Genomic DNA, 27,950 nt, shown 5'->3' on the forward strand with positions numbered 1-27,950 from the left:
CATGTGGAGGGAGTCCTTTGCTGAGGACAGCTCTTTCTGTTTTGTAGTCAGGCAGGTGCCATTCAGGGCTGTACAACAGAACCTCTGCAGGGGAAAGGGTGATCTCTGAGGAAGAGCAGTCACAAAACAATAGAGCCTTGCTAATTGATGTTTGATGTCAAGAAGGTACCCTGGGAGGTCCATGTTTTCAATAGATAATATGAGCTGTGTGTGGAGGCCTGGTTAGGTGTCCTGCTTTAGTACATTAAAAATGTTTTGTATATGTTTTTGTATTGCAGTTAGAGCCTGAAGTAGATGCACAAGTATGAATAAATAATCCATCCTAATGGCTGTGAGAAGCTGTTTATAAATGATAAAATTTTGCAAGATAGTGAGTATGCAAACACACCCAGGAAAATCATGTAGCTGAATCACCAATTGTGTCTGGCTTATTTTGAAGAGGACAATCTCATTTTAATTATTTAGTATAGTGCTTTACATATTCCAGGAAATGGCCTGTAGCATGGTGTGTAAAAGTAATGAAGCCTTAGTAACATGAAACCTCCTTAGCAGCATCTGCTGTTAAATATTTATTGAGAAACTGGGGAAGATTGTCTTGTCTGTCTTCTACTGGCATTCATCACAGGAGCACTCAGTTGCCTTCCACATAAATTACATTGGCATTGGCCAAATTGCTAGAGGAGATTTCACGGAGTATCTTGTTCTGCTTCCCCAGATGCTGCAGAAAATTCTCCTTTGGGTGCAAATTTTTGGTGGAGCAGTAGGGAGGGAGGAATCTAATGCTGCTATGAAAGGTGTTTTTAAATTTAATCTAATAGGAAGATCTCTGGCAGTAACCTGTTGAGATTCCTTGGTGTCTGTCCCTGGAAGCGTGATCTAGTGCTAGAACATGAATGCTATAAAAATAAATGCAATTTGGCTTAGGGTCTGTCACGCAAAAATCAAAGAAACCCACGTACCTTTAAAAGTTGTTGAATATATTCTTGGTTAAAGAATATATGACAGAGCAAGGATGAAAAGAAAGGTGCTTTTTTTCTTTTAATTGAGTTTGAGAATGACATGATAGTTGTTGCTGACAGCAAAAACTGCAGAGAGGCTGTCTCCCATGCAAAGGAGCTTGCCATTACAGCACAGCAGTAGGGTTGGAAATTTTAGCCTGAATCTCAAATTGAAGGAGGAAGGTATTTTTAAATGTAGCATCACTTTTTCCTACAGTGGGGAAATAGCCTGATTAGGGCTGGAATGAGACCAGAGCAGAGCTGCAGCATGAAGTGAGGGGATGGGAAAGCACTGGAAGGAGCGGACCAAAGCAGTATCCCAGGATAATGCTGCAGAACTACAAAAAAAACTTGTAGGAAAGACAATGTGGAAGGAGGTGGTGATGAATTGAGATGTACAGGTGGAACCAGAGCTGTCCATTGCAGTGCTAAGCAGAAGCAGAAGAAAGGCAAGTGGACATGAGTATATTCTTTTTACTTGAGAAAAGCACTTTGCTGGAGAAATGAAAGCACATGCTTATTTGACAATTGTGCTTTACTCTAGCTTTAACGTATGGTCTTCCCTTTTAGCTTTTATGCACTGTTGTTGCAGCAGTTAGATGTGCACAGGGTGCTGAGCGAACAATTGAAAATGGCATTGATTTCAAAATGTTTGATCACGCCCTGAAACTTCCCGTGCTTACAATGCAGAACTTTTAGAACGTGCATCTGTTCAATTTTTCCTCTTTTTTTTTTTTTTATTAATTGACTGCAAGAAACAAATGTCAGTGTGTATACTTCCTGCTAACTCAATTAAGAACAGATAAAAGTGGCTGAATTGAATTGCGCTTAAAAATTAGCGAACATTTCCCTGACTTTTGAGCTCAGTGGAGACCAAGTATCTCTGTGACCATCTGTTAAGAGGCTTCTGTCAGATGCTCACTCATAGCAATGCCTGTATTTTTTCTGTATTAATCACTAAGTAGGAGCCTCTATTAGAGGGTACAGATAGCATGTAATTGATTTGAAAGAAGTGCTTTGCCTTATTTTTGCTTTTGCAGCAACTCTCTATATTGGCTTAGTATTCTCACACCACTTGCTCAGAATTTTTACATCGTCAGCCTTAAAGAGTAAAAAAAAAAAAAAGTAAAAAAAAGATGGAGCTGGCTTGTTGTCAGGAAACTGTTATATAAAGCCAAGGTGATTAGGTGGAGGCTTCAGAGTGTTTTATAATGACCTCTCCCTCCAGCTTCTGTTACAAAGCAGTGCCCTCCTGTTACTTCAGGAAAATGTTACCGAATTTGAGAGCACAGTTTCTTTGTGTTGCACCTGAGAAAGTGGCCAAAAGTGAGAGTCAAAACCGTGTTTTCCAAGGTCTTTGTTTTAATGCTTATTTCAAAGCAAACTTGAAGGTTTTTTGTTTTTTTTTAAAGCAAAACACAACACCATAAAATATGAAGTGAGGTTAATCAGCACAGTAATGCCTGTCAGTGGTAACAGAAAGCTCAACAGAATAGTTTTGATGTGCAAATGTCCCATCTTGCTTCAAAGGGAGTGAATTCCTGTGCCAGAGATGCTGTTTTTCTCAGTGCTAATGCTGTGTCTTTGGGAGGAAAGGAGAAGAAGCTTCATAGCAATGTGTTACTCGTGGGGTGCAAACTGGTGTGGGCTGGCAAGGAAAGCATGGGAATTTGCTGGCTGGTGGAAGAGAGGTGAGCTGGTTTCATCTGCTGTCAAACTGTTTCTGTCTGTAACTTTCTCTAACAATTCTCCAGCAAGTATTCAAGTTGGAGCTTTTACCTTCCTGGCTGCAGATTGTAGCTTCAGCTGCTGGTCATGTGTCTTCTGCAGATCATGGGGTCATGCAGATCAAGAGGAGATCGCTGCAGATCACCCGGTATGTCTGCATGACGATCTTGAAGGAGGAGGCTCTAGGTGTTTACCTGTTGCAATCATTTTTGTCATCAGTTGGATGGATGTCTGCCTCTGCAGAGGTGCAAACTGTGGCCATGCCAGCATAGCAGCGGCTCTGTGCAGGCAGCTGGTGCCATTCTTTGTGATCCTCTGTAGAAAGGGTGTTCTTAGGGTTATATGGTTATTCTCTCTTGATCACTTGAGTGCAGCTGTGTTTAATGAGCTGGAAAAGAAGTAGATCAATAAAACATGTGTTCGTTGTTAGCAAAATACCTGTTGGACCATGTGTGCGTCAGTAATTGACCAACTAATGCTTCAAAGCTTAGCGCAAAGACAGTTTAATAGGGAATTCATACCTAAATAAATGAAGATTAAGCAGAAGCAGACAGCTGGCAGGCAGTGTGTTCTGCCAAGGTGGGACTGTGAGCATTTAATGTACAAACAAGTTACAATTTCATGTCAGACCTATTTTTAAGTCTCTCTTATTGATGTGCATTAAAGAAATAGCATGCAAAGAACGGTTTAGAAGCTGTGTGCTTTAAATCCAACACAGCTGATAACATAGCTGTGTATGGAGGTTAAAACTTAAGTAATTTTGACCTATGGCATGATATGAACTTGATGTTAGAGAAGTTATCACTAATAGTGTCTGAGACTGAGGTGCTTTTAAATATTTTCTTTGATATAACCTTGTTATAGATACTGTTTTGAGCAGTAATAAGAGAAGAGGGCTGAATTGTCACGTGCCCCAAAACCTGGGGCTATAGGACAAGCATCAGAGAAAACCAGAAAAGCAAATGCCATTGTTTTACCACACCAAGAGCTAAACAAAGAACAGGAACACGCGGAATAATGACTTCTCTTGTAATATCAAAAATCCAAGGAATCGACACGAAGAAGAGTTACAGTTCAGACCTTTATCATCAGAGGCTTTGGATTCTTTTTGTTCTCTGTCTCCTAACAAAATAATGCACCAAAAGGTGATGAGACTAATTAATCTAGAATCCAGTAAAGCCTAATTGGTCATCTACCTTTTGTGAAAAGACCTCTGATTCATGAAGGTGCTTGTTTGCCTGAGAAATGCAGTTACTGCTTTTTCCTGTTAGGATTGGTTACAAGTAAATAGAGGCATTAACATTCTCGGATTGATTTCCTGCCTTACTTATTCAGTTGAGGAATGAATTAGGCTCCTCTTTCCATGGTAACTTCAAGGTCAGAATATTTTCCCGGTGTTTGCTGAGAGCTGGGGTCTTGGTCACACCGTGGTGAAGGGGTGAGATGTCCTGCAGGTTAGATGTTGCCGCATGTTGTTCAGCGGGAAATTCATCACAATTTTCGTCACACTAAAAAAGTAATCAAAACCGATCACAGTGTTGTTTGCTGGGAGGAAAGGGAAGGAGGCTGAGATGCTTAGAGTTCCCTGGAAAATCGGCTCTTGCAAAGGAATCAGGGTGGAAACCTCTGGGAGCATTCTTACAAAGAGCTGCCCTATTGTTGCTGAAGGACACTTCCAGAGGAGCTTACAGGAGCTAGCCTGCCATTTGCTGTTGAACAGTGATGGCAAATAGGAGCCTGTTTCCCGTGAATTCCGTTGAATATCCCAGTCCTGGTGGAGTTAGCACTGTTTTTTAGGTGTCTGCCCGTGCTTTGCATTATGCATGAGTGCCCGAGGGAGTGGGGGATTAAATACAGCAGCTCTGCCATTTCATATAGCTCTGGCCTTAAGTTGATGTGTCAGCTGTCAGTCCGGATGAACTTGGTATAAAAATAGGTCATTAGAAAGAAATGGTAAAACCAAGACGTAATTCTATTCTGTTTTTTTTGTGTTGTTTTTGTTTTTTTTTCTTTATCCACAGATGAATAATTGATTTAAAAATCTTTAACATGTTGCTCAAAGTGGCACATCTCTTTCTTCGTATAATGACAGTTTGTTTTCGAAAGAGGGCCAACATATGACACAGGCCTCTGAAGGTCATAACAAATTCACTCAGTGCATTTACTGTTTATGCAATATAGTCCATGTGATGAGTTCCCTTTTCTCTTCCCCTTTTTTCCTTTCTTTTTTTTTTTCCCTTTTTTTTTTTTTTTTTTTCCTTTGTTCTCTTTTGAAAAGCACTGAGCCTCCAACCTGTGCTGACCTTAGAACTGACTCAATTTGGGCCAGAGACTTTCTCAGATCCTTTGCAATGTGACTTATCCTGTGATGCTGAAAAACTGGGGTCAGAGCTGGAAGAGAAAGGGCTTTCTATTTAAAACACAGACACTTGAGCAGGGATTGCTGCCTGAAGTATTTTCTAGCACCTTGTTAACATCATCCCATCCTCCCTGTAACATTCACTGTGGGCACTCCAGGCTTACCTGCAGAGCTCTTGTCCTCCAAGGGGGAGAGGTGAAGGAGAAAATCTGTGGCATTTATTTGATGTGGAAATGCTTACATCCTGTGACAACAGACAGAAGGTGAGAATCAGTGTGACTAATAAGGTGTTTACTTGGCTTCCCACCACCAGTCTCTGACCCTGTGTTTGTTTTGGTATGTATTGATCTCAGCTTTGTGCAAATTACTATTGATCTCAGCTTTGTGCAAATTCCGTTGCTTTGTCTTTCACCTCTAAGTGGTTTGTGCTATGCCAGTCATCCTGTCTTTTGGTGTTACAGGAAGGGTAGGATAAGGCAGTTAGCAAGTAGAATGCCACATTTCTCATTTCCTGGATCATGTTTTAAGCCAGGAGCTTTTGGTTCTCTGCATTGGAGACCAGGCCCTGATCTGAGAACTCAGGTCCTCCCTGGAAATAATGTGAAAGCTGCCTCACAGGCTTGTGTTGTTATTTTTGTTGTCTAAAAATATACTTTATGGTCATAAAGTCTTCTTTGCAGTTGCCTGGTACCTGGCCTCATTGAGCTGGAGCTATGCAAAAAAAAAAAAAGAAGAGGAGGCTCATCAAAGGCAGATGGTCCTTACTGGCCCAGCTCTAAATCCCCTCCAAGCCATGGCTGCCCATCACAGCACTGCAGAGAGGCCGGGCTTTGGTTCCCCAGTGCCACTCTGACTGCCAGCACAGAGTTTCTGGGCAGTCCCTTACCACCAGCAGCCCCTTCACCTGTGGCTTATCACTGACAAGCCATTCTCTCTGCTTGCATGACAAACTGCATTGCCTCCTGCCAGGCAGCCTGCAGTGTGGCACCCATAGCAGGATGAGGCTTCAGCAAGGATGCTGTTCCTTGGTGAGGAAGAGCCTAGTGCATCTGAAACTGTTCCCTTCCCTCGTTTGCTGGAAAAGCAGATCCTTTCCACCTCACCAAAGTGTGTATCAACCGTGATGGTGTCTGGGCTGTCATTCCCTGGATCACGGAGTCACAGCATCATGGACATATTCCCCTCCAGAATATCTGGAGGGGAATCTCAGGAAGTCTGACAAGCTCAGTGCTGTGACCACTGCCCTGGAGAGCCTGTTCCAGGGCAGTGTTCCACCCAACCACCTTCTGGTGAAGAACATTTTCCTGATATCCAATCTGAAACTCTCCTGTTGTTCAGGTTCTTAGAATGCAAGGGCTTAAAAATAATAAGAGAATAGAAAAGCAACTAAACTGCCAATAAATCACTTATTCCAACAGTGACTGCATGTGATTTGTTTTTCCAGAACATTGTCAGTTTTCATTGCTTAGGTCTGCCATTTAGCATTGTACCAGTTCATGAGAAATGGCTTGGAAACAGCTACTGCTTTAATTGGTGAAGCAATTACTGTTTAGTTTTGATGGTAGAAAATAAACTGTGTGTAAGGTGTTTCTCTTTTCTTTTCTAGGTTTCTTCAAATTTGTAATTAGGCTTCTCCAATTATGTACTTCATAAACTTTGGAAGAAGATCTTTCACATAAATGCTTACTGCCTGATATTTTTATGCATGTAACTTTGTTAAGACGAACAGACTCACAGGACTTGAAAGGAATATTAATGTGGGCAAAATTACCTTCAGTACAAGCGTTCAGAGATTGAGAACCTTTCACTCTTTTTACTAAATAAATAAAACTGAAGCATCCAGCTTGCATAAAGACAAGCAGGTGTTAGGATATTTCTGGTTTCTTGAATCTGAGTCAGCAAATTGTAATCTTTTTCTAATATGGCTATTAAAAAAAAGTGCAGATGTCAACTAACAAAGCTAAGCTGTTTGAGTAAGGGAGTCCAGTCCTCCTGTATTACATTCTGCAAATCCAGAGTAGTGCACCTGCAGTCAGAACTTACTGTGGATTTTTGCAGAGACTGAAACTCGATCACTTAAATCCAGTGTAAAACAATAAAAGGAGGGGAATTTAGGCTGCATTTTCTTGCATTCTGTGTCACCCTGGTACTGACCAACCACTGATGATATATAATATAAATGCCTTGGCCCTGGCACCTGCCCTGCAATCTCAGCAGCAGGTACTGCCTACGTACCGCTTGCACTGGAGTGAAGTACTGGAGTCTGTTTGCTCTCAGGTTATCAGAGTGGAGAATGTACTGAAGGCAGTGCAGCAGTACAGTTTGTTCTCATACACTGTCCCACAGCTGACTTGCACTGCTCCGCATTCCCAGTGGTAGTGAGCAGCCTGAGTTTAGTTAGCCAGCAAACTTATGTTTCCATGAATTTAATAAACAAGACTGATGAAAGCTGCATGCATCTTGGGAGAGCCAGCTGTGGGCAGGTATCATTGTAAATCACGATCATTTAGAGTGACAGTGAGTAAGAAAAACAATTATCTTCTTTATAAGAGATTTCCTTTGCACACAAGGGAGAAGGGATGAGGACAGAGGTGGGCTCAGAATGTCTTTTTAGCTTCTGCATGAGTGACAGAAGGCTCAAAGGACCCAATGCTGGGTTTGCTTGCTTCTGATGTTACCTGTGATGGCTGTTGCATGGATGCTGCTTCCTCCTGTGGAGTTGTTTTTCCGAAGCCCTTAATCCTGTGTAGTAGCAGAGGTTGGTTGGGTTGGTCCTGTATTAATGAGAATGGGCCAAGTATTGCAGTTTGTCTGTCGCAGGCTTTTCTCATACCAAATATGATGGTATATGCTCCCTTCTCATGCATTTTGTTCATATGGGAAATGTTGATTTGTAGAAACAAAGTTGTGGAAGAACTAACTTCTATAATGTAGTTCCTGATGTCCTGAAATGGCACTGAGAGAGAATTCAACCATGTGGGTGTTTTTTGTCGTTGTTATTTATTTACTTGTTAGTTAGTTAGTTTGTTTGTTTTTTGAGTAACTTACAGATGATTGCAAAAGCCTTCAGAGCTCTGCAGGAAAAAAAAAAAAAAGTGCCTGATTCTCTGCATTTGTAGGAGAAAATTGGGAAGATAACAAATGAAAGGTCCTATAAAATAATTTCGTAGTGCTTGGGTAGAATTAATATTTCCACAGCTAAAGAACTGAGACGAGAATAGAGTAAGTAGTTTGCTCAAAGAAATAAAGATGAAATCGGTGGAAGAAACTGACTAGTTACCTATCTGTTACAGACTGCAAGTGCAAGTCAAGCAGTCTCTTAACTGGACTTTGCTAACTTTCACATCCATAAGAAAATAGTCTTGCAAACATAATTCTATGTAATGACGGAAACTATATTAGTTTAATAACTGGATTATCTTACTAATAAGGGTACTGATTATCTACGGTATGTTTCACTCCAGCCCAACTCTGACAGTCTGTATACATTTTCACTAGTGTGCTTCTGGTTGGCAAAGTAAGGATGTAAATGTCTTTTGTTGTAAAAATAGTGAGACCGATTCAAGCTCTTTCATGACAGTGGAAAGACTTGAACAGATTTCAGTAGTTTTGGGCATGCTATTTCTCACCAGTCTTTCATATAATTAAATAATACAGGAGTGTTTTTCCTTCTGGACAGATGTGACTTTCTTGGAGATGGTGCTTTAGCACATCGCTAATCAAAAAGTCAAAATTTGCTCTTAGTGGTTGCATGGGCATAAAAGATGTGTTGTCACATGTCCTCCTCTTGTTTCTTACAGATTTAAATGCATCACAGATCCAGGGTCCCCAGGCAGACAGTCCAAACCATGGATCCATTCAGCCGCCACGAGTAGAAGCGCTGCTGCTGAACCACCAGCCTGAGAGCCTGCAGGATGCAGAAAGTGGAGATGGAGGGGAGGAAAACATTGTTTACCTCTGATGGCTCACTGTCTAATTTCAATAGCACTTTGGAAATATAATTGTGTTTGGTTTTCTAAATATTTGTAGTTATTCTCTGTATGACCAAGTGGCTTTAAGGATAGTATTTAATACCCAATGCAAGATTTTCCCAATGATAAATATAACAATTAAGTTATTTTGGAGCCTTTTTTATGATCTTTAATTTATGATGTGATTTCAAATGCTTTGCAAGAAGCAGTGGGTAGCAAGGGAGCATTTTGGAATTACAAAGATGCCACCAAGGGCGATGAATGTGACTGTTCCATTTCTCTGGAGACTTCTATTGGAAAGGGCAAACTAAGAGAGATGAGCCTACTGTTTGGGAATTCAGGGTATGGATCAGTAGCCTTCTAACTGTAGAGTTACTATGTGAAAAGACAGCAACTAGCGAGTTATAACTATAATCTCTTCTGAAATGCGCTATGTATCCTTAATTATTGGGCTGTTTTTCTTATCCCTTGGCTCTGCAACTGCTTAGAAGGGGATTTTTTTATGGTATCAGTGTAATTGCTAGTAAGTGTTTGTTCTTGTCCCAGAGCTTATCACCGTTTCGGTACTATTGCCAAGCTTTGTGCAGAGATGCTATTATGTCAGTTTGTTATTGTGTTATAACTTATTTCAGTATGTGCATTAAAATTTAGCAGATGAAACTCCACTGTTCAAAGGAAGAAATAGGGGATAAATAGAATCATAGAATCATGTAATCACAGGATCATAGAACTGTAGAATCAGAAGCATAGAATGATGTGGGTTGGAACTTACAAGCCACCTACTTCCAACCCTCTTGCCATGGGCCGGGCGGTCTTGCACTAGATCAGGTTGCCCGGGGCCCCGTCTAACCTGCTTCCAGAGAAAGGGCATCCACAGCTTCTCTGGGCAAAATAGTAGGCTTTCAGTTTAATTGATCCCATTGGAAACTGCTGCTTTCCCGTGTGGGAGCCAGCTAGCTTCTTGTGTTCAGGTTCATGGGATCATCAGCAATAGGTAGTAAGAAATGGGGCCTGTTTTATACCTTCTTGTCTTTCAGAAATGTCTGTATAGTTTCACTGAATTTAATAAATACTCCACGCCTTTCTGCAAAACTGTAACTCTGTTGCAGTGCTGGGTCTTCCAAAGAAATTTGAAAACAGGAGGAAAAACTTAAATCCCCTTGTCCACTTCCTGTGTTGGTGCAGTGCTGCCAAAACTGCACTCCAGGCACCTCCGCTGTAAAACCAGGAGCACGCATGTCCTGCAGCAGCATGGAAGCGACATGGAAGGAGCACAGCTGTGCTGCTCTGGGTTAGCTCGTGGCTTTTGGCACAGGGGAGTGCAGGGTTGTTTGTGTAGATTTGAAGGCTTTCTGCAAAGCTTTGCATTGTGCAAGATCTGCAAGGAGCACAAGCTTGGATAGCAGATGTTTGTCAGCAAGGCTTTCTTGTTCATGGAGGCTTCTTTTCCAAGGCTGTTGTGCTGTTTGAGAACATCAAAAGCAGTGCTTTCTGAGTCGTTTCTCCCTGTGCTGTCAGAATAGTGGTTGGTTGATGTCTTGGGCTAACAGTGGAGCAACTGACATTTCCTGTGAATAGATCTTGGTTCCCAGATGCTGTTAACTGGTGTGCCAGTCTCACTGTGGAAAGATTGGGCCTGCAAGTGTATTTTTCAGTTTCAGTTTCCAGCCTTCAAGGCTCCTACTCACCTGCGCTGCTTTGGTATCTATGTATGAGAAACAAAACAAAACAAAACAGCAAAGCACCATTGTAGAATTTCAGAAGGTGCTTTATGTGCTTTCTGTTTCACAGCTAGACTAAAATTAGAAGGGAAATACAGCCTCTTGTTAGAGATCTTGCAGACCACAGCCTCACTTCACTGATCATCAGTGGAGATGGGGCTGCTGTCTGGACAGCTTTTTTAGCTTTTGCTAAATTTGTGAACAGGTATCTCAGTTCCTGGGATACAGCATGTCTTGGGATAAGCACATTGCCCTGCTGGGAATTTGGGAAAAATTAAAAAGTTTCCTCCACAGTTGCTCATTCTGCTTTTTATTATGCCTCTACTGCAACATCTGGTGCTGGTTGCTGTCGAATCCAAACTGCTGGATGGATAGCTGCTGTCCCAAACCAGTGTGGGAATTGCCTTGTAAGTGGCAAGGAAAGAGAGAGAGAAAGAGAGGATTCTGCTTCTCTCATCAGTTTTAACTGGGGGGCTGGGAGTTCAAAAGCCACTGACCGGGACTTCAGCTGTTGTGCAAATTTCTCGAGTCCCCTAATATCAGACAGCATCTTATTTTGCTCACCTGTGTTTACAGTAAAACCTAAGGCACTTGGGGAAGGTAAAGGAAACAGGTGGCTTCTAGATTTAGGTATTTTAATTGTATAAGATGTTTAAACTACAGATCAGTATGGTCTCGGCAGGTGTTCTTTATAACAAGATGTATTATGAGCCCCTGAACTCTGTCCATTATTCAGGCATTTGTTAATACATTGCAGAATTTAAATGAAGCCCCAGTGAGACTCGATCATTTTAGGGGGTTGCACTTTCAGTCACTGTCAGTCATGTATTAATGATTCCTACTCTTTTCTAAATAGAAATATATATTCAGAAGTACTTTCTACGCCTCAGCTTCTTTATTCTCCTTTGAAATGGGTATATTCACATGGCCTGTTGTATTTTTTTCTAACTCTTACTGCGTATTGTGCTTGCTTTTTTGATATGCTTGTCAAGACATCTTGACTGTGAAAGCTCAAAATTGAATTTAGTCATTTATTTTTGTGTTGAAATTAAAGAAACAAGTGCTTTACTGCAAATCTCCACTACACTGGGCTTTCTCTTTGTTCCTTTTGTTTTTGTTAATGCTATTCCATCCTTAACAAAGAGGGCTTTCTTCACTATATGTCTAGACTTTGTCCCGCACTTTCTCCTTGATATTGCTGGATACTAGTAGTGCTGCCTTATTTCATAGCTTTAGATTTTAACTGAAGTTCACAACAAACCTTTCTTCGTCAATTTTTGTAAGATGGTAAACAAAAGGTCTCAAGCTTACAGCGAGCTGAATCAACAGCTTTAGATTTGTGCACTCAGTTACTTACAAGATGAGGCTAGAATAGAGCAAGTGCTTGGATGTTGTTTAGAGTGTTAGGGTAAACTCAGCTGCAGTTTTAGAGACTTTTCAATAAGCCAGTCCATGCACAGATGTGATTTTCGAATGTCCAAAATAAATACAGATGAGGCTCTCAGCAAAACTCCTCGAAGATTATTTATAAAGATGAATTCTAAGAAAAAAATCTCTTAATGTTTGCAACATTAATCATTTTGCTCACTGTGACCTGTTGGCTGCATTGTTTTGTATGCTGTCCATAAAAAAACTAGCAAAATGTTTCACTGCATCTCAGTTAAGTTGACGCAAATTCTGTAGTAACGTGCTGTATTGTTAGTAAAACCATGTTTGTGGAGTTGTCTGTTCAGAGAATAATCACGAGGCTGTGCTGTGATCAGTATCTTTCCTGGAAATGCCAATGATTGAATTCTGAATGCAGGCAAAAGTTGCTGATGAAGCAGTTCTCCGTATGCATTTGATGACAAATGGGGAAATAACATGACTTCTCAGATACCTTCTAATTAATACTCTGTTTGAAAAGAATTGCAGCCCCAAATCCTTCCAGAGAAGAGTCAATGTTCCTGTTTTATGTATGAGGTAGAAATGGCATAGGTTATGGGGCGTCAGCATACTGTAACAGGTTGGATGTCTGCTCTTTCTGTTACTGAATTGCAGTCCTCAAGACTTTCTTGCCAAAGTAATTTGTTGTGTTTGGTTTTTTTCCCTGTCAAAGACCTGAATGTGGAAGCACTACAGAAGAAGCTGTGAATATTCTTAGCAATCTTAGTCATGACAACTAGATGTTAGCCTCCAGCAAGGTTTTCATGTTTCACTTTCTGCCCTGTTCTGAGTTGCAACTACAAGGATGGCTTAAATTCAGTGTCTTGAATGATTGCACAAAGGCTTCCTTTAGTAGGCTGGTATGAAACTAGACCATTTCATTTCTTCAATTTAAATGACAAACCTCATAACATATCCTTGCTAGCAGTTACCTAAGTAATTATCATTAATACTGTCCATTGTTCTGCAAAAATGCATCATAAAATAGGCAGCTTGGCTTTTTGTATCAGGAGATTACCAGAAACTAAGAGGATCACGGAGGAACTTGAACATATTCTGTAGGCCACAGCAGTGAAATTCTCCATACTGTCATTGGGAATGTCAAAATTTTTCACAGACATTTAAAGCAGTGTTGATGGCAGCTCAAGCCAAGTCAGTAGCTGTCTCCAGAATTCCCCAGGAACATTTCTTATCATTCAGCTAGATAGATGCTCCCACCTCTTCTTCAGATAACTCACTCTCAGGCCCCACTAAAGACATCCCCATCCCTCGCACAGAGGGACTCAGCCTCACAGAGATCTGTAGCTCCTACTGAGTTCTGAGGTTGGGACTCAAAAGATCACAAAGGAAAGAAAAGGAAGATGAAAAAAACACTCTGGAAACAGAGGATGCAGGAAGACTATATCCTGTCTCTGGGATGTTTTATAAACTCCATAATGTAACAAGCTTTTCCACTTGGGGAAAAACAATCAGTAACTATTGAACTGCTTATTGTTTGTGAGCTTGATAATCTGAGAATGGTTGAATTAGATATTTTGAAAACCAGTGCCAGACAGAGTGAGAATCAGATATCTACAAAAGTGACAGTGAACAGTGCAAGTTGAAACAAAGAATTTCTCCTCTGGAGGATGTTTATCACACTCAAGAAAACCTTCTTAGCAGCTTTCTATAGCATTGCCAAATCATGCCTAAAGGAGCTGTGCAAAGGTGTGAACCTTTCAGTCACCCATGCTTATCATTTTTCACCAGTATGCTCTGCATGGATGAGGTACCTCATGAGCTGAAGATAGATTGTCCCCAGCCCTCCTAGGTGAGTGGATTGACAGTACCCTGGGATCAGCAGCCCTGGGTGGACATTCAGGTAAAGATGCAAAAAACACGTGAAATTAGTGTCACTTCTGGCTGAAGTATGTAATATCCAACCTGCAGTGAAACTTTTCTACTTGCACACAGTTGGCCTAGCAATGCTGAGAGTTAATTATAGGCCAGTTAGAAAAAAATAATTAAAGCAAATAAACTAGAGTAAATTCTATGAAATATCCTCATCCAAGCCCCATCTAGATACAAAGGCAGTGGAGGGTATCCATTATCATCCTCTAGGGACTCTGCCACTTTTGATGCTATTGACAATGTGTTATTGATGTCTCACTTGTGCAAGGAGCAGGGTTTCGGGGCGAGGTGCTCTGGCTGTCAGTGAAATGGATAACATCAGAGGGAGTCAAACTGCTGCTCTGCTGATGTTGCTTTCCTTGCAGAGTTGCAGGTGCCAGCTGTGGTCTGATTTAAAACCAGCGTGCAGCCACTTGGTGGATTGACAAGGTTGCCCAGGCTTCATTAAATTATCTCCAAGTGCTTCGTTCTGAAGTCATATTGAAACAGCTTGTATCTCAATGAAGGCTGGACAGTGGCAATGCCGCAGGCAAAGGAAGGACTCAGAGGCTCCAAAGCTAAGGTGTGGCCTCCTTTGAAGTATACATCAAATCAGTCATTTACTTTGAGATCTGGGAGTGCTTCTGGATTTTCTATAGACAGAAAAGTCTTGCACATAGTTTATTCCTTCTTCAAGATGGTTTGAAGACTCTTTCCCACCATGGAGATGATGTCCTGGGTCAGCTAGCCTCCACGTTGTATCTAGACAAGAGATGTATAAAATTTCTCATCGGTAGGTCATGAGTTGGAAATGCCATTGCTCCTGTTGAATGCTGTGGCTTGTAACTTAAACAAATCTGACTGACTTCAAGCTGCTGCCCAAGGTTTCTGTTGGAAGTTGAACTGATAAGATCAGTTTCTTTAAGTCCTCAGTATATATGTAAAGCTTGAGGACAGAGAACAAGATAGGTGCTTTTCTACTTCTGGAATTGCATTATTTTTTTACCATAAGGTGAAGTGGTACAGAAAGCTAACTTTGCATATGGCCAATCCATGCATGGGTTGTAGGTGATCTGTGGGGCATTCTCATCTGTTTCCTAATGGCTATCACATGTCTGGCAGCAACACAGTGCAGGCTGGCATCCAAAAACCTAGCTGAGAGAGGAACAAGCTGTTTGATGCCATTGAGGCTTGGATCACCGGTGCCACACTCAACCCTGCTTTAACACACAGGAGAGCAGCAGGACCTCAGAGGAACCTCTGAATCACACAGGCCAACCACCTATTTAGCTGTCATCCCTGTGGTGCCTACCTAGAGCTGAGTTGGTTGTGTGCAGGTTGCAGAAGGTGGAACAGCACTGGGAGACCGCTCACAGTACCCAAGGCTGAATGCTGTCTGCTGAAGGGTACTTCACAGTTGAAAGTAATTAGTAGTGAAGGGTAAGACTCCTCAGCTGTTTCACTAGAAGTCTCAGTTTGCACACTGTCTCAATTTCTAATTCTGACTCGAGCTGTTTTCATTCTATTTATAGCATAATTCTTCAGAAAGATCAGGAGAAAAACTTTCAAAGACAACATATCAGCATTGTGGGAAACCACCAAAAGGAGGAGAAACATTTTAACATCTTTGCAAAGGCTTAGTCACTCCTGCTTGTCCTGCAGGCAGGACTGCGTCATAGTCCTACAACCGAATGCCCTGTGAGATGACAAGGCTTCAAAATGCTTCTCAAATATTCTGAACATGCAACCTGAGCACTCAAAATTTTCCTCGTTCTGAGAAATTTGGAGCTTAGAACATCTGAAATTCCCCGGAATGCAGTCCTTCCATCTATAATTTCAATTAAATGTAACTCGATTAGTGTTCACCGCTTAATTTCCTGATTGCTTTCTGATAAGCAGAAACATTTCCCTAAACATTGCCCAGAAGTTTCCAACCTATTATTTCTATAACTTCTGTCAGCAATTCTTGGCTAATTACAAAGATGGGCCTGAACATAAAAGAGATCCAAGGGCCTTCAGATATTTGGAACTTATTCTGAACTTGAAAGACTCAAACTGTTCCACTTCAATGCTATGTTTTTCAAGCTTCTATACACTATTTAGGAATTTAGTAAAGAAAAAAGTCCACATGGGAATTCCATGAAATTACACTATTCAGAGCTGAAAATTAAGCTTGATGTAATCACTTCAGGAATTCACTGCAGGAAGGATCATCTCTGTCTATGGCAGCCTTTGCATTGGCTGGATGCATTGAGGATCCACAGCTGTGAAGCATGATATTGCACTGCCTGGTCCTGCTGGACCTGCTGAACTCTCCTGGAGATGCCAGGTTTTGCACTTAGGTCCTTCCTTATGCTGTGACCAGCCCCTAGCACAAAACTAGGATGCTCTGCATCCTTTCCAGAAGACATATGTACCCTAGACTCCTGTCACTAAGAGCAGACTTGCTGACTTATGAGCCCGACCTGCTGCCAACCCCAATGTTGAGGATGGTTTCTCCATGCCACTGATGTGCCCTCCATGCTAAAATGAGAAGTTCTTGTGAACTGCAGAGTAGCTGTGCACTGCACGCATCACACAAACAGATTTTCTGATACTTCGCCCTCTCAGTCACTCATTAAAGGCATTTGACAGGGATATGAAGCAGTGAAATGCCTTCTGAAATGTAACAACTCTGTGAAAGCTCAAAATTCATTTCTATTTTTACGGAGCAAAAGGGGTCAAATATGGTTATAATAACTGACAACATGTGTGTTGTTTAATCTTCAAAGAAAGTATTACCTTTAAAGGTCCATAATTTACTGAGTAAATATTGTTCTCTTACTTCAAAAGGAAGCAATAATTAGATTATCCCTGAACTCAGAGGAACGTTTAATTTGTACATACTTTGAGAGCAATACAGTTTTCTGCGTACAATAGCAAAATCATTCTTTTCAACTCTGTCCGTATGCAGCCAGTATTTAAAGTTGTAATTTAATGCCCAGAGGAAAGATACAGCAGTTTATGAAATGCAAAGACACAGAGGTTTTGCAAGCCAACATGCCCTACCTTCCAGTTGTCACTAGTGTACAGTCATGGCCTGAAGTCACCTGCTCCTGCCTCCTTCTTCTCATTTTACCCAGGACCCTTCTCAAATCACTTGTCCTGTTATCCCATTATTGGTTGGTTGGCTGGTTTTTCCCATATTCCCACTATTCATGACTGTTCTTACAGGACAAAAAATGTTGGATGTGATTATGGCCCCATATAGCTCCCTGCCCCAGCCTACCAGTGGAGCCTGTCCCTGAAGGAGCAGAGCTTCTTGGCCTTCAGAGGGCTCTGTCCTATCCCTGTCTCTGGGGAGAGAGCTTTCTGGGCATAAGCAGGGTAGAAAACAGCAGGGATGGCTCCTGCCTCCCTCTGTGATTCTCTGCTAAGAGTTTTCATCCAAATGGCCTGCTGCAAGGTGCTGTGCTGGGTACGGGAAGGGCCATGTTGTCAATGGGTCACAATTGGCCCATGGCAATCAGGACTTTTCTCCTGTGGGGTGTAGCTTTTCATTCTTGACCAGAAAAAGGTCTTGAAGTCTAGCTAGTGGAGCAGTCCAACACCATCATAGTGCATCATTCAGTGTAGAGAGACCTGTGCATCTAGAAGAAAGCCACAGAGGATGTGGCCAAAAATGAGAATAGGGCTTCCCTTGCTAAATGAGTCACCAAAATATATTGCTTTTTCATTAGCTATAACAGCAAGTGTTAATCCACATTCCCTTGGGATAATGGGGAACATACCTTGCTAAAACATATGCTTGGAGACTGCTGATAAGAAATGAGAAATAGAGAGATAGGAAATACACCAAGGAAATGCCTTTTTGCTGTTGAGAATTTCATAATTGCCCTTAGGATGGTTGTTGCAAGAGCAGGGTTGAAAAATATTCCTGTTCATTTTCTGAAGCTTGAGAAAATTGACAAACAAAAAAAGGGGTAATGGGCTTCTGCCTAGCCTTTGAAAAAGACCGAGTCTGCCTTAACGTGACTTAGCTTGAGCATTATTATACATTTTAATGAGGTAATATATGTGGAGGGGTCAAGTAGAGCAAGGACTCATTCTGTTCCCATCAACACCGCCACTACAATGCTAACGCAAACGTAATCTGATGGCCACAATTTGAATAAAATATGTAGTGTAAGATTTTCTATTGAATATTCTAAGTCAGGGGAGTCTGTTAAGCATTGTTGCCATGGGAACCACTTGAAGGTTGGTTAATTAAGGATTGAGCAGATGCTGTGTAGTATGTAGTGTCATTTGCACTTTCCACTTGTAATTAATATGCATGTGTGCCTGTGCCTGCATGTGTATGAATGAAAAACAAAGGAAAAGAAAGCAAACCACCTTAATTAATGTTATGGGTAAAATGAATTATTGATATACAAAGAGTGATGCCCTCTACATGCTGAAAATACAAATAATGAAAAAAAAGAGACTGTTAAAATCAGCATGTATCTGGGTCATCATATTTCACATAAAAATGCCAAAATCAAACACACAAGCTTCCCTCCCTCTTCCTACAAAATCCAGGAATTCTGAAGAGCTTGTTCACCTGTGAAATAGATCAAGATTAAAGAGTAGCATTTAATGCTGGCTGAAAAACCTCAGATGTATCATAGCTTTTGGGGCCATTTATATGTATACATAAATTTAAGCATGCAAAGAGAGAAGGGAAGCTTATGCAAGTGCATATGAATGTAAAGTTTAGGGCACCTTGCTGCCTATGGGGTACTGCTGAGCTCAAAAGAAGTACCAAAAAATTACTACCAAACCTTCTCCTTCCCCCTTTACTCAGTGAGGTTTGCTGTATGCCTATAATAGAACCTGAGATCGCTAAGACAACACTGAATTCTTTCCTCTTTGCCTAACAGGGAGGGAACAGTGCCCAGTCATCTGGTGCGTCAGGACATGCACTGAGCTTCACAGGGTCTGTTGCTTGGGAATAAGAGGCCACTCATAGAAAAGGCTTCATCCAGAGATTAAGTCTAGCAGTAGTCATCGTTTCTTCCACCACCACTCCTGTTCTCCTGCTGCCACTGCGTGGGGAGATGGACTGTCTGGAATTTTTGAAGCCTCACTCAAAAGCATGGAGGGGAAAATAAAGTAAGCTGTGCAATAGAAAAAATGTTACCTGAGCATGATCGTTTGAGCTTTTAGAAGTGGCAGTATAGTGCTCTGGGGTAGCTATTGCTGACTGGTGAATACCTTCTTGGACTGGGACCACAGCTGATTGAAAAAGAAATGCAAAAATTGCTCACAGTGTTTCCCAAGTGCATTTCATTGAAAAAGAGCAGTCACCTCCTCAGAACTGCACACACTGCCTAGAGTGAAAGGAAAATCTTTGCAATGTTTCCAGTTGAAATTTTGTGAAAGCCTCGGAACTCCATGTTATAAGGGACAAGTATCCAGCTTTTCTTAATTAAAAAAAAATAAAATAAAAAATCTACATATTCTAGTATTTAGACAAAATTAAGCATTTTCATCAAAAGTAGAGTGCAAGCGCAAATATATTAACTTGCTGAGAGCTATTAAATAAAATATTTCCATGGCACAATTTGTTTCCTGGATCCTATTTTAAAAATGATTTTCTAAGCACTCTTGGCGAAATTTCATACCCCAGTCTGCTGCTCATATGACAATCAGGTACTTGAAAAACTTATTTTTTTAAACAGCATTATTTGTAGTGTAAAACTTTCTGAATCATCTGTATGACCGAGGAATGAAAAATGATGGATGTTTTTTCCCAACTGCGAGAAATAACAGCCAGTCTGATGAATGCTGAAGCACGTCTCTTTCCCAGGTGCTCAATCCTCTTTCTCTTTCCAATTTGCCTGCTAAATCTGCTGCACTTTCTCCTTATTTCTTAATATTCAAGGATTATCTCAGATGCTCTCCCGGGAAATGTGGGTTCCTTAGGGTTATGGAAATAATTAGAAAAGACTACAACTTGCTTTTTGAATGAGTCTAGATTTATTTGTGTTATTCTTGTTGCTAATGAGAGGCTTGCTTGTTCTCAGTTTGATTTAGAAAACTTTTTTGCAGAAAGAAAAGCACCATCTAATCCATAATATGAAGAAATAAATCTTTAAGAGAAAGATGAAAAATTAACGCGATTGAATGAATGAATTTGATAAAATGGATAAAATTAAATTGAGCACAGAAAACCTTTTTAATAGAAAGGTCTGAAATAGAGTGCAGATATTGATTCAGCTACCGTGTCAGTTATACATTCAATGAACCATTGAGCAGGAGTGTCCACGATTTTGTGAGCGAATTCAGGTTGCAAATCTCCGCCGCAGTCCAATAGCATTAAAGAAGAAACTTGTACCATTTCTTCAAGTACATGTAGACTTGTCTTCACACTCTCTTTAAACAAGTAAAATAGTTTCACCCAGAGCATACTTTCATAATATCCTACATCAGACTTTTCTTATACGTATAGTTTCTGAGCATGTGCATTTAGTTAACATTTACTGGATTTCAGTTAGATACTTTCTTAGTTTTAGGTAGGCCTAACTACCTTCCTGCCTCATCCCTACTCCTTAATTCTAAGCATCTATAAGTTGTTGGCTAATCTTACAGCTGTTTGCCATCTTTTCCATCAGGGATATTTCTCCTTTCCAATAGTAATCACATAGTAAAATCTTACTATGCTTTTACATTATTCACACAAAAGTTCTCCTACAATTCTTCATTAAATTATCTTCCCACATGCCCTTAGCTGTCTGTCTTCCTTACTGAAATTTGAAACTAGTCTTGAAATCGCCTTTTATATCTGAAGATATTGTACTATGGCTGCACAAAGCAACACCATTAAAAGACTTCTCCTAGATATAAATCAACTGGCTTGGACGCTACACAAAATACAGCTGTGGAAACCTCAAGCTCTGCATGTGCTAAACTCTTTGGCAGGGAAAATGACCTGTAGTGATTGCCATACAGATGTTTCTAAGATGTTTGTGGTATCCAAGCCAACTTAAAGAAATAGAGCTTGGGTACTGTTAAGGAGTTTTGCATCTTCTAGGTCAAAAAAGCCCAAAGTCTCTCAGGGGCTGTTTATTGCTAAAACTTTGTCAAACAAGACAAGAACAGAAACTCATGTTCTGCATCAATGCCTGAATTTGTTTTCCTAGCAACTTAGAACTGGACTTAACTACATGACTGTGAAAAGGAAAGGAACCTGGGGGTGTTGGTTGATGCTCAGCTGAACATGAGTCGACAGAGTGCCCAGGTGGCCAAGAGGGCCAATGGCATCCTGGCCTGCATTAGAAATAGTGTGGCCAGCAGGAGCAGGGAGGTGATCATCCCCCTCTACTCAGCACTGGTGAGGCCACACCTTGAGTACTGTGTTCAGTTTTGGGACCCTCACTACAAGAAAGACATCGAGGCCCTGGAGCGTGTCCAGAGAAGGGCAACGAAACTGGTGAGCGGTCTGGAGCACAAACCTTATGAGGAGCGGCTGAGGGAGCTGGGATTGTTCAGTCTGGAGAAGAGGAGGCTCAAGGGAAACCTCATTGCACTCTACAACTTCCTCAAGGGAAGTTTTGATGAGGACAGGCTTGGCCTCTTCTCCCAGGCAACAAACAAAATGGCCACAAGTCGTACCAGAGGAGGTTTAGGTTAGGCATAAGGAAGAACTTTTTCTCCCAGAGAGTGGTCAGGCACTGGAATGGCTGCCCAGTGAGGTGGTGGAGTCACCGTCCCTGGCAGTGTTCAAGAGGTGTCTGGATGAAGAGCTGCATGATATGGCTTGGTGCTTGTGGTGGCAGTGGAATGGCAGCACAGTTGGACTTGATGATTTTGCCGGTTGTTTCCAACAATTCTATGACTCTATGATTCCATACATGACTCCTTTAGCAAAGTGTTCAATGTGGTCTCTCTTGCAGTTCTTTAAACTACATTGGTCAGGTGTCCAACAGCAAAGACAAACGTAAAGTCTTGCATCTAGCTTACCTTAAAAATAGCCACTGGCCCTAGTGGACCAGATGAAGCTGTGTCAGCAGTCTCTTACAGTGCAGAAGGTTGACCTTCAAATTCAGTTATCAGAAGCATAGCTAGCAGGTCAAAGGAAGCAATTATTTTCCTGGACTGAGTACTTGTGAGGCTACATCAAGAATAGTGGATCTATCTTGGAGTACCAGTACAAGAAGTTATCAGGAAACTGGAGTTTGGAGCCTACAGAAGCATGGAGAGGATGTCATACATGGAGAATACAGAGCAACCAGGATGGTTTGGTCCACTATAAAGAGTGATGCACTGGAATCTTTCTGCTGCCCTCACCTGGCTGATAGGGGATGCAGAGAAGATGGAGCCAGACTTCTCTCAGAGATCCACATTGAAAGCGAGCAGCACATGTAAACAACAGCAAGAGGAATTTCTACTATGTTTAAAGAAAGAGCTTTTCAACATGATGAGATGGGAAGGAGGATGTGTGCCAGGACACGTGCAGAGATGAAGTGGCAAATATTCAAGAACCCTAGTAGGTTAATTTAATGTGAACATAATCCTGCTTTGAGGGAAGCAAACACTTCTAGAGATCTCTTTCAAAAGGTCACCCACTGATTTCATAGGAATTACTACCACATCTATTCTGCCCATCCTGTCTGCCAGACTATAAAAGCTTTATTGTCTGTATTGTTCTCCTGGTGTCTTGGCATATCATTTGTTTTTTACCACCTCCTTCATTCAGGCTCTGACTTGGAAGGCATATAACAGAATTTATTACTGTGAACAGAAAGTTTCTAGTCTTTTTTCAAATTCCACATTACAACATTACTCAGAGTTGTTTTTCACTGATAGTATTTCTAGTGGTGACTGTTCTTTACCTGGATTTTATTACACAGTTATTGTTCTCTGCAAAGGATGATACAAAACTGTGTTACTTTGGACACAACACTGAAAAAGTATTTTGCTTCTCTGGGTTATTTTTGTTTCATCTTCAATGTAGCTGATCTTCTGCAGGCAATGGGCTCAGAAGATGGGTTGGAATACTTTCGTTTAAAATATTCTTCTTGGACTGAAGAACATAAGCCGTGGCTTCACACGATGTCTAGAAATAATACCTGAGGCAATAGAGGATCTGAAGCATGATAAACATCAGTCTGCATTGTGTCAGTTTATCAAAGCTACAGAATAAAATGCTGTATGCAATTTGTTGCTGAAAACCTGTGATCTTAATAAGTATTTTTGCACACAAATGTATGATACAGTCTCAAAGTAATTTGTATCTCTTTTTTATAATTTGAATCCTGATAATTATTTTTTTAAATATGAAGGATTTAATTTCAAATTCTTCCACTTGCACTGATTCAACTGCAAGTTTAAGGTTACTTTAAAAAATTTTTTTAAGCTTTTTAAGGCCAGTTAAAGAAAAGGGAAGAACTGCATTGGCTTCAGTGGACTCAAAACAAATACTGATGGGAGCATTTGGGAAAGATACCAACCAGGCACACACAGCTGTTCCTTTACTTACCAGGGACAGAAGCACCAGTGGAGGAAAAGCCACTGTCTCACCACATGGTGTGTAGTCTGCAAGGGTGACCATGAGAGCGTGGAGAAGAAGGGTCCAATAGACCATATAATGGCCTTCCAGTACCTGAAAGGGCCTTCAGGAAAGCAGGGGAGGGACATTTTGTATGGGCATGCAGTGACAGGATGAGGTGAAATGACTCGAAACTGGAAGAGGGTGGATTTAGACTGGATATCAGGATGAAATTCTTTACTGTGAGGGTGGTGAGGCACTGGAAAAATTGCCGAGTGATGTTGTGGATGCCTCCTCCCTGGAAGCATTCAAGGCCAGACTGATGAGGCTTTGAACAACCTGGTCTAGTGGGAGGATTCCCTGCCTGTAGCAGGAGGTTGGCACTAGATGATCTTGAAGGTCCCTTCCAGTCCAAACCATTCTATGGTCATCTGTTTCCCTCATTGGCCTTGGTGAGATTGTCTCCCAGTCAGAGCTAGCAAGAGGGGTTGATATCATATTATTTGATGAGCATCCAGGCAGTGTATGGGATGTTTCTTTAAGAGTGCTGAGTATTTGCCATCACTTCTGGCTATGGTGCAGAAAGGCAGAATCTGAGAGCTGGATATAGAGCTGGATCCATTCAGAGTGAATGCCAATCCTGCATGCTGAGTACTAATATTCTGTCTGAAAAATTTAGATTCCTTCTGCCACAGCCTCACCTTCAGCTTTGGGGAATGCTGCTAAGGGTTAAGGACATAATGGCAAAAACTCCGGTGTTTGGGTATTGCTTTATTCATGGCTGATGGTGTAAGCACAGACTTTAAGGGCAGGCATAGCTGATTTGTAAATACTAGCAAAGAAGAGATCATGAGCATTATGACAGACTGAGAACAAATTGGAAAATTGGAAAATCATACTACCTGTGATATTCCTGGGCATAGAGGGCAGGATTCATGATCCTTGATGTCCCTTCCAAGCTAGGCCACTCTGTGATTCTGTGATCAAGTCCAACTCCTGCCTCCACACAAGACCACCCAAAAATGCCATGTATCAGAAAACTAAGGGTCCAGGATAGCTGTAATGGAGTTGCCAAGGCCAACAAATAGCTAACAGCCAGAAATTCTTCCGGGACATGCTTGCTGCATGCATATCTCAGGATCCTCCTTTCTGCCTGGATACAACTGAGCTCTTTGGCATGAAGACTGCAGTTATTTTTCAGGAAAGCATCAAGATAAGACACACTCTGGGAAACAATGAACTCAAAGTTCAGGCTGAGGAAGTGCAGTTTTGTCATTTCACAAAATCAGGTGCATTTTAACCTGTGTGGAGGGAATATGTATAAATATAATTTAAAAAAAAAAAAGAAAAAAAGAAAAAAAAAAAAAGGGCTTGCAGCAAACGTGAAGCCTCCTGTATGTACACCAGCTGCAAGAGTTTCAACCTGTTACTTGCAAGGGCTGACACTTCTGGCTGTGATGTTCACCATTTTGCTGATTCAAATCGTATTGCTTTGGGTCCACCAGTCGTACTGGCAGTGAGGGGGCAGGAAGATTCAAGTGCATCACTGTCTGTCTGTCTGTCTTTTTATCTATGTCTTAATCAAAGTTTAACCACCTGTGTATCTTCTTGTGAGAATGTACACTGAGCTGCTGTAGGACCTTTATCATGCTGGTGTAACTTGTATCATGCTTACAACTGTATCTTTGACCTCAAGGAATTTATCCAGAATCCCAGAATGGCTGAGGGTGACAGGGACCTCTGAGTCTATCTGCCCAGCCTCTACTCAGGCAGACACCCAGACCAGGGTGCCCAGGGCCATGTCCAGGTGGCTCTTCAACATCTCCAAGGAGGAGACTCCACAGTGTCCTCGGTCAACATGTGTCAGTGCATCCTTATGGTATGTGTTTCCTGTTATCCCAGAAGAACCTCCTCTGTTCCAGTCTGTGCCCATTGCCTCTTGTCCTAACACTGACCACCGTTGAAATAAGTCTGCCTCTATCCTCTGCACCCTCCTCTCAAGTGCTGATGGACATTGAAGAGATTGCTCTGAGTCTGCTCTCATCCAGGCTGAACAGTTCCAGTTCTGTCAGCCTCTCACCATAGAAAAGATGCTTCATTTTCTTTGTGGCCCTCCATTGTGCTCTCTGCAGTTATATTCATGCCTCTCTTGTACCGAGGAGCCAAGAACAGGCACAACACTCTGGCTGTGAATGCCCATCTACATTTCTGGAGCTGAAAGTAACTTTTTGTCTCACAAATTTGCCATTCCTCAAGCTACCTCCTGTCACCCCATGGGGAAAGCATGCAAGAGCAGTCAAGTATCTTAGCAGACAGCTGTGCAACTCTCATTCAGTAGGATCTTGCTTGGGGAATTCATTCAGGCTGCAGAAAAAAAATTTAATGGTAATTGTTTCTGTTTCAGCAGTTCTCAGCTTTGTTGCCTTTGAACTGTGTCTGGAAACAAATACCTTTCTTCTTTATTTTCCTCTTGGGACAGTCAGGAGGTCTGCTTTCAGGTGGTTTAATGAGAAACAAGCCTCTGTCGACAGTATTTAGGGAACATGATTAATTGCTGGAGTAAAGAGCTGCAGCATGCCTCCATATAACATCTACACAATCAGTCTGGGACAACAGACTATGATGTTCTCTCAGCAATGAGATTGTTACCTGATACAAAAGAAAGCCTCAATTGCCCCACTCCAGAACCTAAGCCACGACACTGCAAAAGGACAATTTTTCTATTTGGTCCCATCTCACAACCCTCTTTTGCCACCTGAATGTTTCTTTGCCTTGCAACCTTACGGCTGTAGCTGCATTCTTAATGTTCAAAAGAGGGTGCACCGAGTGTTTTGCAGCAGCCTAGCTGCAAGGAAGTGGGAAGTAGCTCACAGAGGGGACAAGTCCTTTTTGGCAATTCCAGCTCAACTGAGGGCGGAAGGGGAGGCTCTGATCAGGGGCTATGCATGTTTGTGTGTAAACGGATGATCTCACTAGTTCATGTTCCCCTGATTACTGGGACACTAGGCTGTGTTTTGCTTGAGGCTGGAATCATCTCTGGTAACTGTAGCAAGGGCTGGCAAAGCCTCACAAGTAGCACAACCTAGTAAAAAAGCCTGGCACCAGTTTGCCTTCCTCACCAATGTAACTTGTAAGGCTCAGAAATCCTGGACAATTTTAACTGCAATCTAATCATCACAGGCCTTCAGAGCATTTCTTCTGCTTTTTTTAATGCATATTTTTTCTTGATATTCCTGAGTGGGGGATATCCTGTGAGAGCCTCGGGAAGGTTCCTTGATAATTCAGAGGCCTCTTCCTCCAGGAACCACTCTGGTAAATCCGTAATGACAGTTCTCTGCATGCCAGAATCTGAGTCTAATGTGCTGGGACGTGTTGGCCAGGCCCCATCTTCTTTTCTGACACATCTCTCTGCAACATGCATGCTTGTTCCGTTCTTCTGAATTTTCTCTCCTTGTAGGTAAGCATTCTTCAAATCTACTTCCTAGTTTTATCCCTCATGTGGCATCATGGCAAAAAGCTTAATGTTTGTGTTTGATTGTTAGTTTAGAAGATGAACGTTATGTTTTTCAACATGTCAACATATGGGAACGGGACATGAAATTTCACATGTACCATACTCATATTTAGTTTTACTAGGGCTGGTTAGAAGTAATTCAATTGTTGCCACTACACATACCTCTGTTAAGAGAAACAAAACAAAACAAAACAAAACAAACCAGTAAGTTTGAAAAGTTTCTCTGTTATTCACAATTGATTACTGAATAAGCAGCACAAGGTGGTTCCTAAAATGAATCATCTTGGCTGGCATGAATAGGGGAAATGTGTTGAAAAAATTGCTACTGAAAGGGCAGCATTTCTTCTCCTGCCAGTATTCACAGCAGGGACAGTTCTGAGGGAAGGCTGGGAAATGAAGTGGAGTGAGAAAGGGAAGAAAAAGCAAACATTGTGTTGAGGGAACAATGTGGCCAGCACACTGTGTATCCAACTTTTGATGGATTATTGCAAGGTATTTTAAAATACATCGCAAATGCTACTGCAGCAAGCAGGAAGTTGTCCAGAGCCAGGTGCAGAGCCTGATTCATCCACTGGACCTTCATTCTTAGCACTTAGGCCGGCAGTTATGATTGCAGTGTACTCATATCTGATTTCCCTCACCTGGTTGTATCATGTATGGAGTTACTTACACTCTGGGGACAAGCAGCTTTGTTCTGTAAAACATGACAGATCAGATTGGTGAGGTTTATGTTGATTCTCTTCTTTCACTGCTCTTGCACTACAAGAAGCTCAGAGCAAAACTGTGAATATATATATTATTTCCATATGAATTATGCCCCTTGTAAATTCTATGGCATGCTTGCAAAGCTTTGATTA

General features: G+C 41.5%; 1 protein-coding gene across 9 annotated transcripts in view; it reads left to right on the forward strand.

Annotated features, from left to right (window-relative positions):
* ARHGEF28 (Rho guanine nucleotide exchange factor 28) overlaps positions 1 to 11,652 on the forward strand; it is a 127,349-nt gene extending 115,697 nt beyond the window's left edge. For 8 of the 9 annotated variants that reach the window (XM_042825669.1, XM_042825668.1, XM_042825666.1 and 5 more), the window contains one exon: positions 8,886 to 11,652. In XM_042825669.1, the coding sequence (XP_042681603.1) occupies positions 8,886 to 9,046 (161 nt within the window). In that variant the 3' untranslated portion in view covers positions 9,047 to 11,652. The remainder of the gene's footprint in view (positions 1 to 8,885) is intronic. The other variant, XM_042825674.1, reaches the window with a different exon arrangement.
* Positions 11,653 to 27,950: the final 16,298 nt, after the last annotated feature.

Source organism: Centrocercus urophasianus, unplaced genomic scaffold, assembly GCF_019232065.1.
Source record: "Centrocercus urophasianus isolate 14NV4802_14NV808 unplaced genomic scaffold, USGS_Curo_1.0 seq_25, whole genome shotgun sequence".
Taxonomy (NCBI): domain Eukaryota; kingdom Metazoa; phylum Chordata; class Aves; order Galliformes; family Phasianidae; genus Centrocercus; species Centrocercus urophasianus.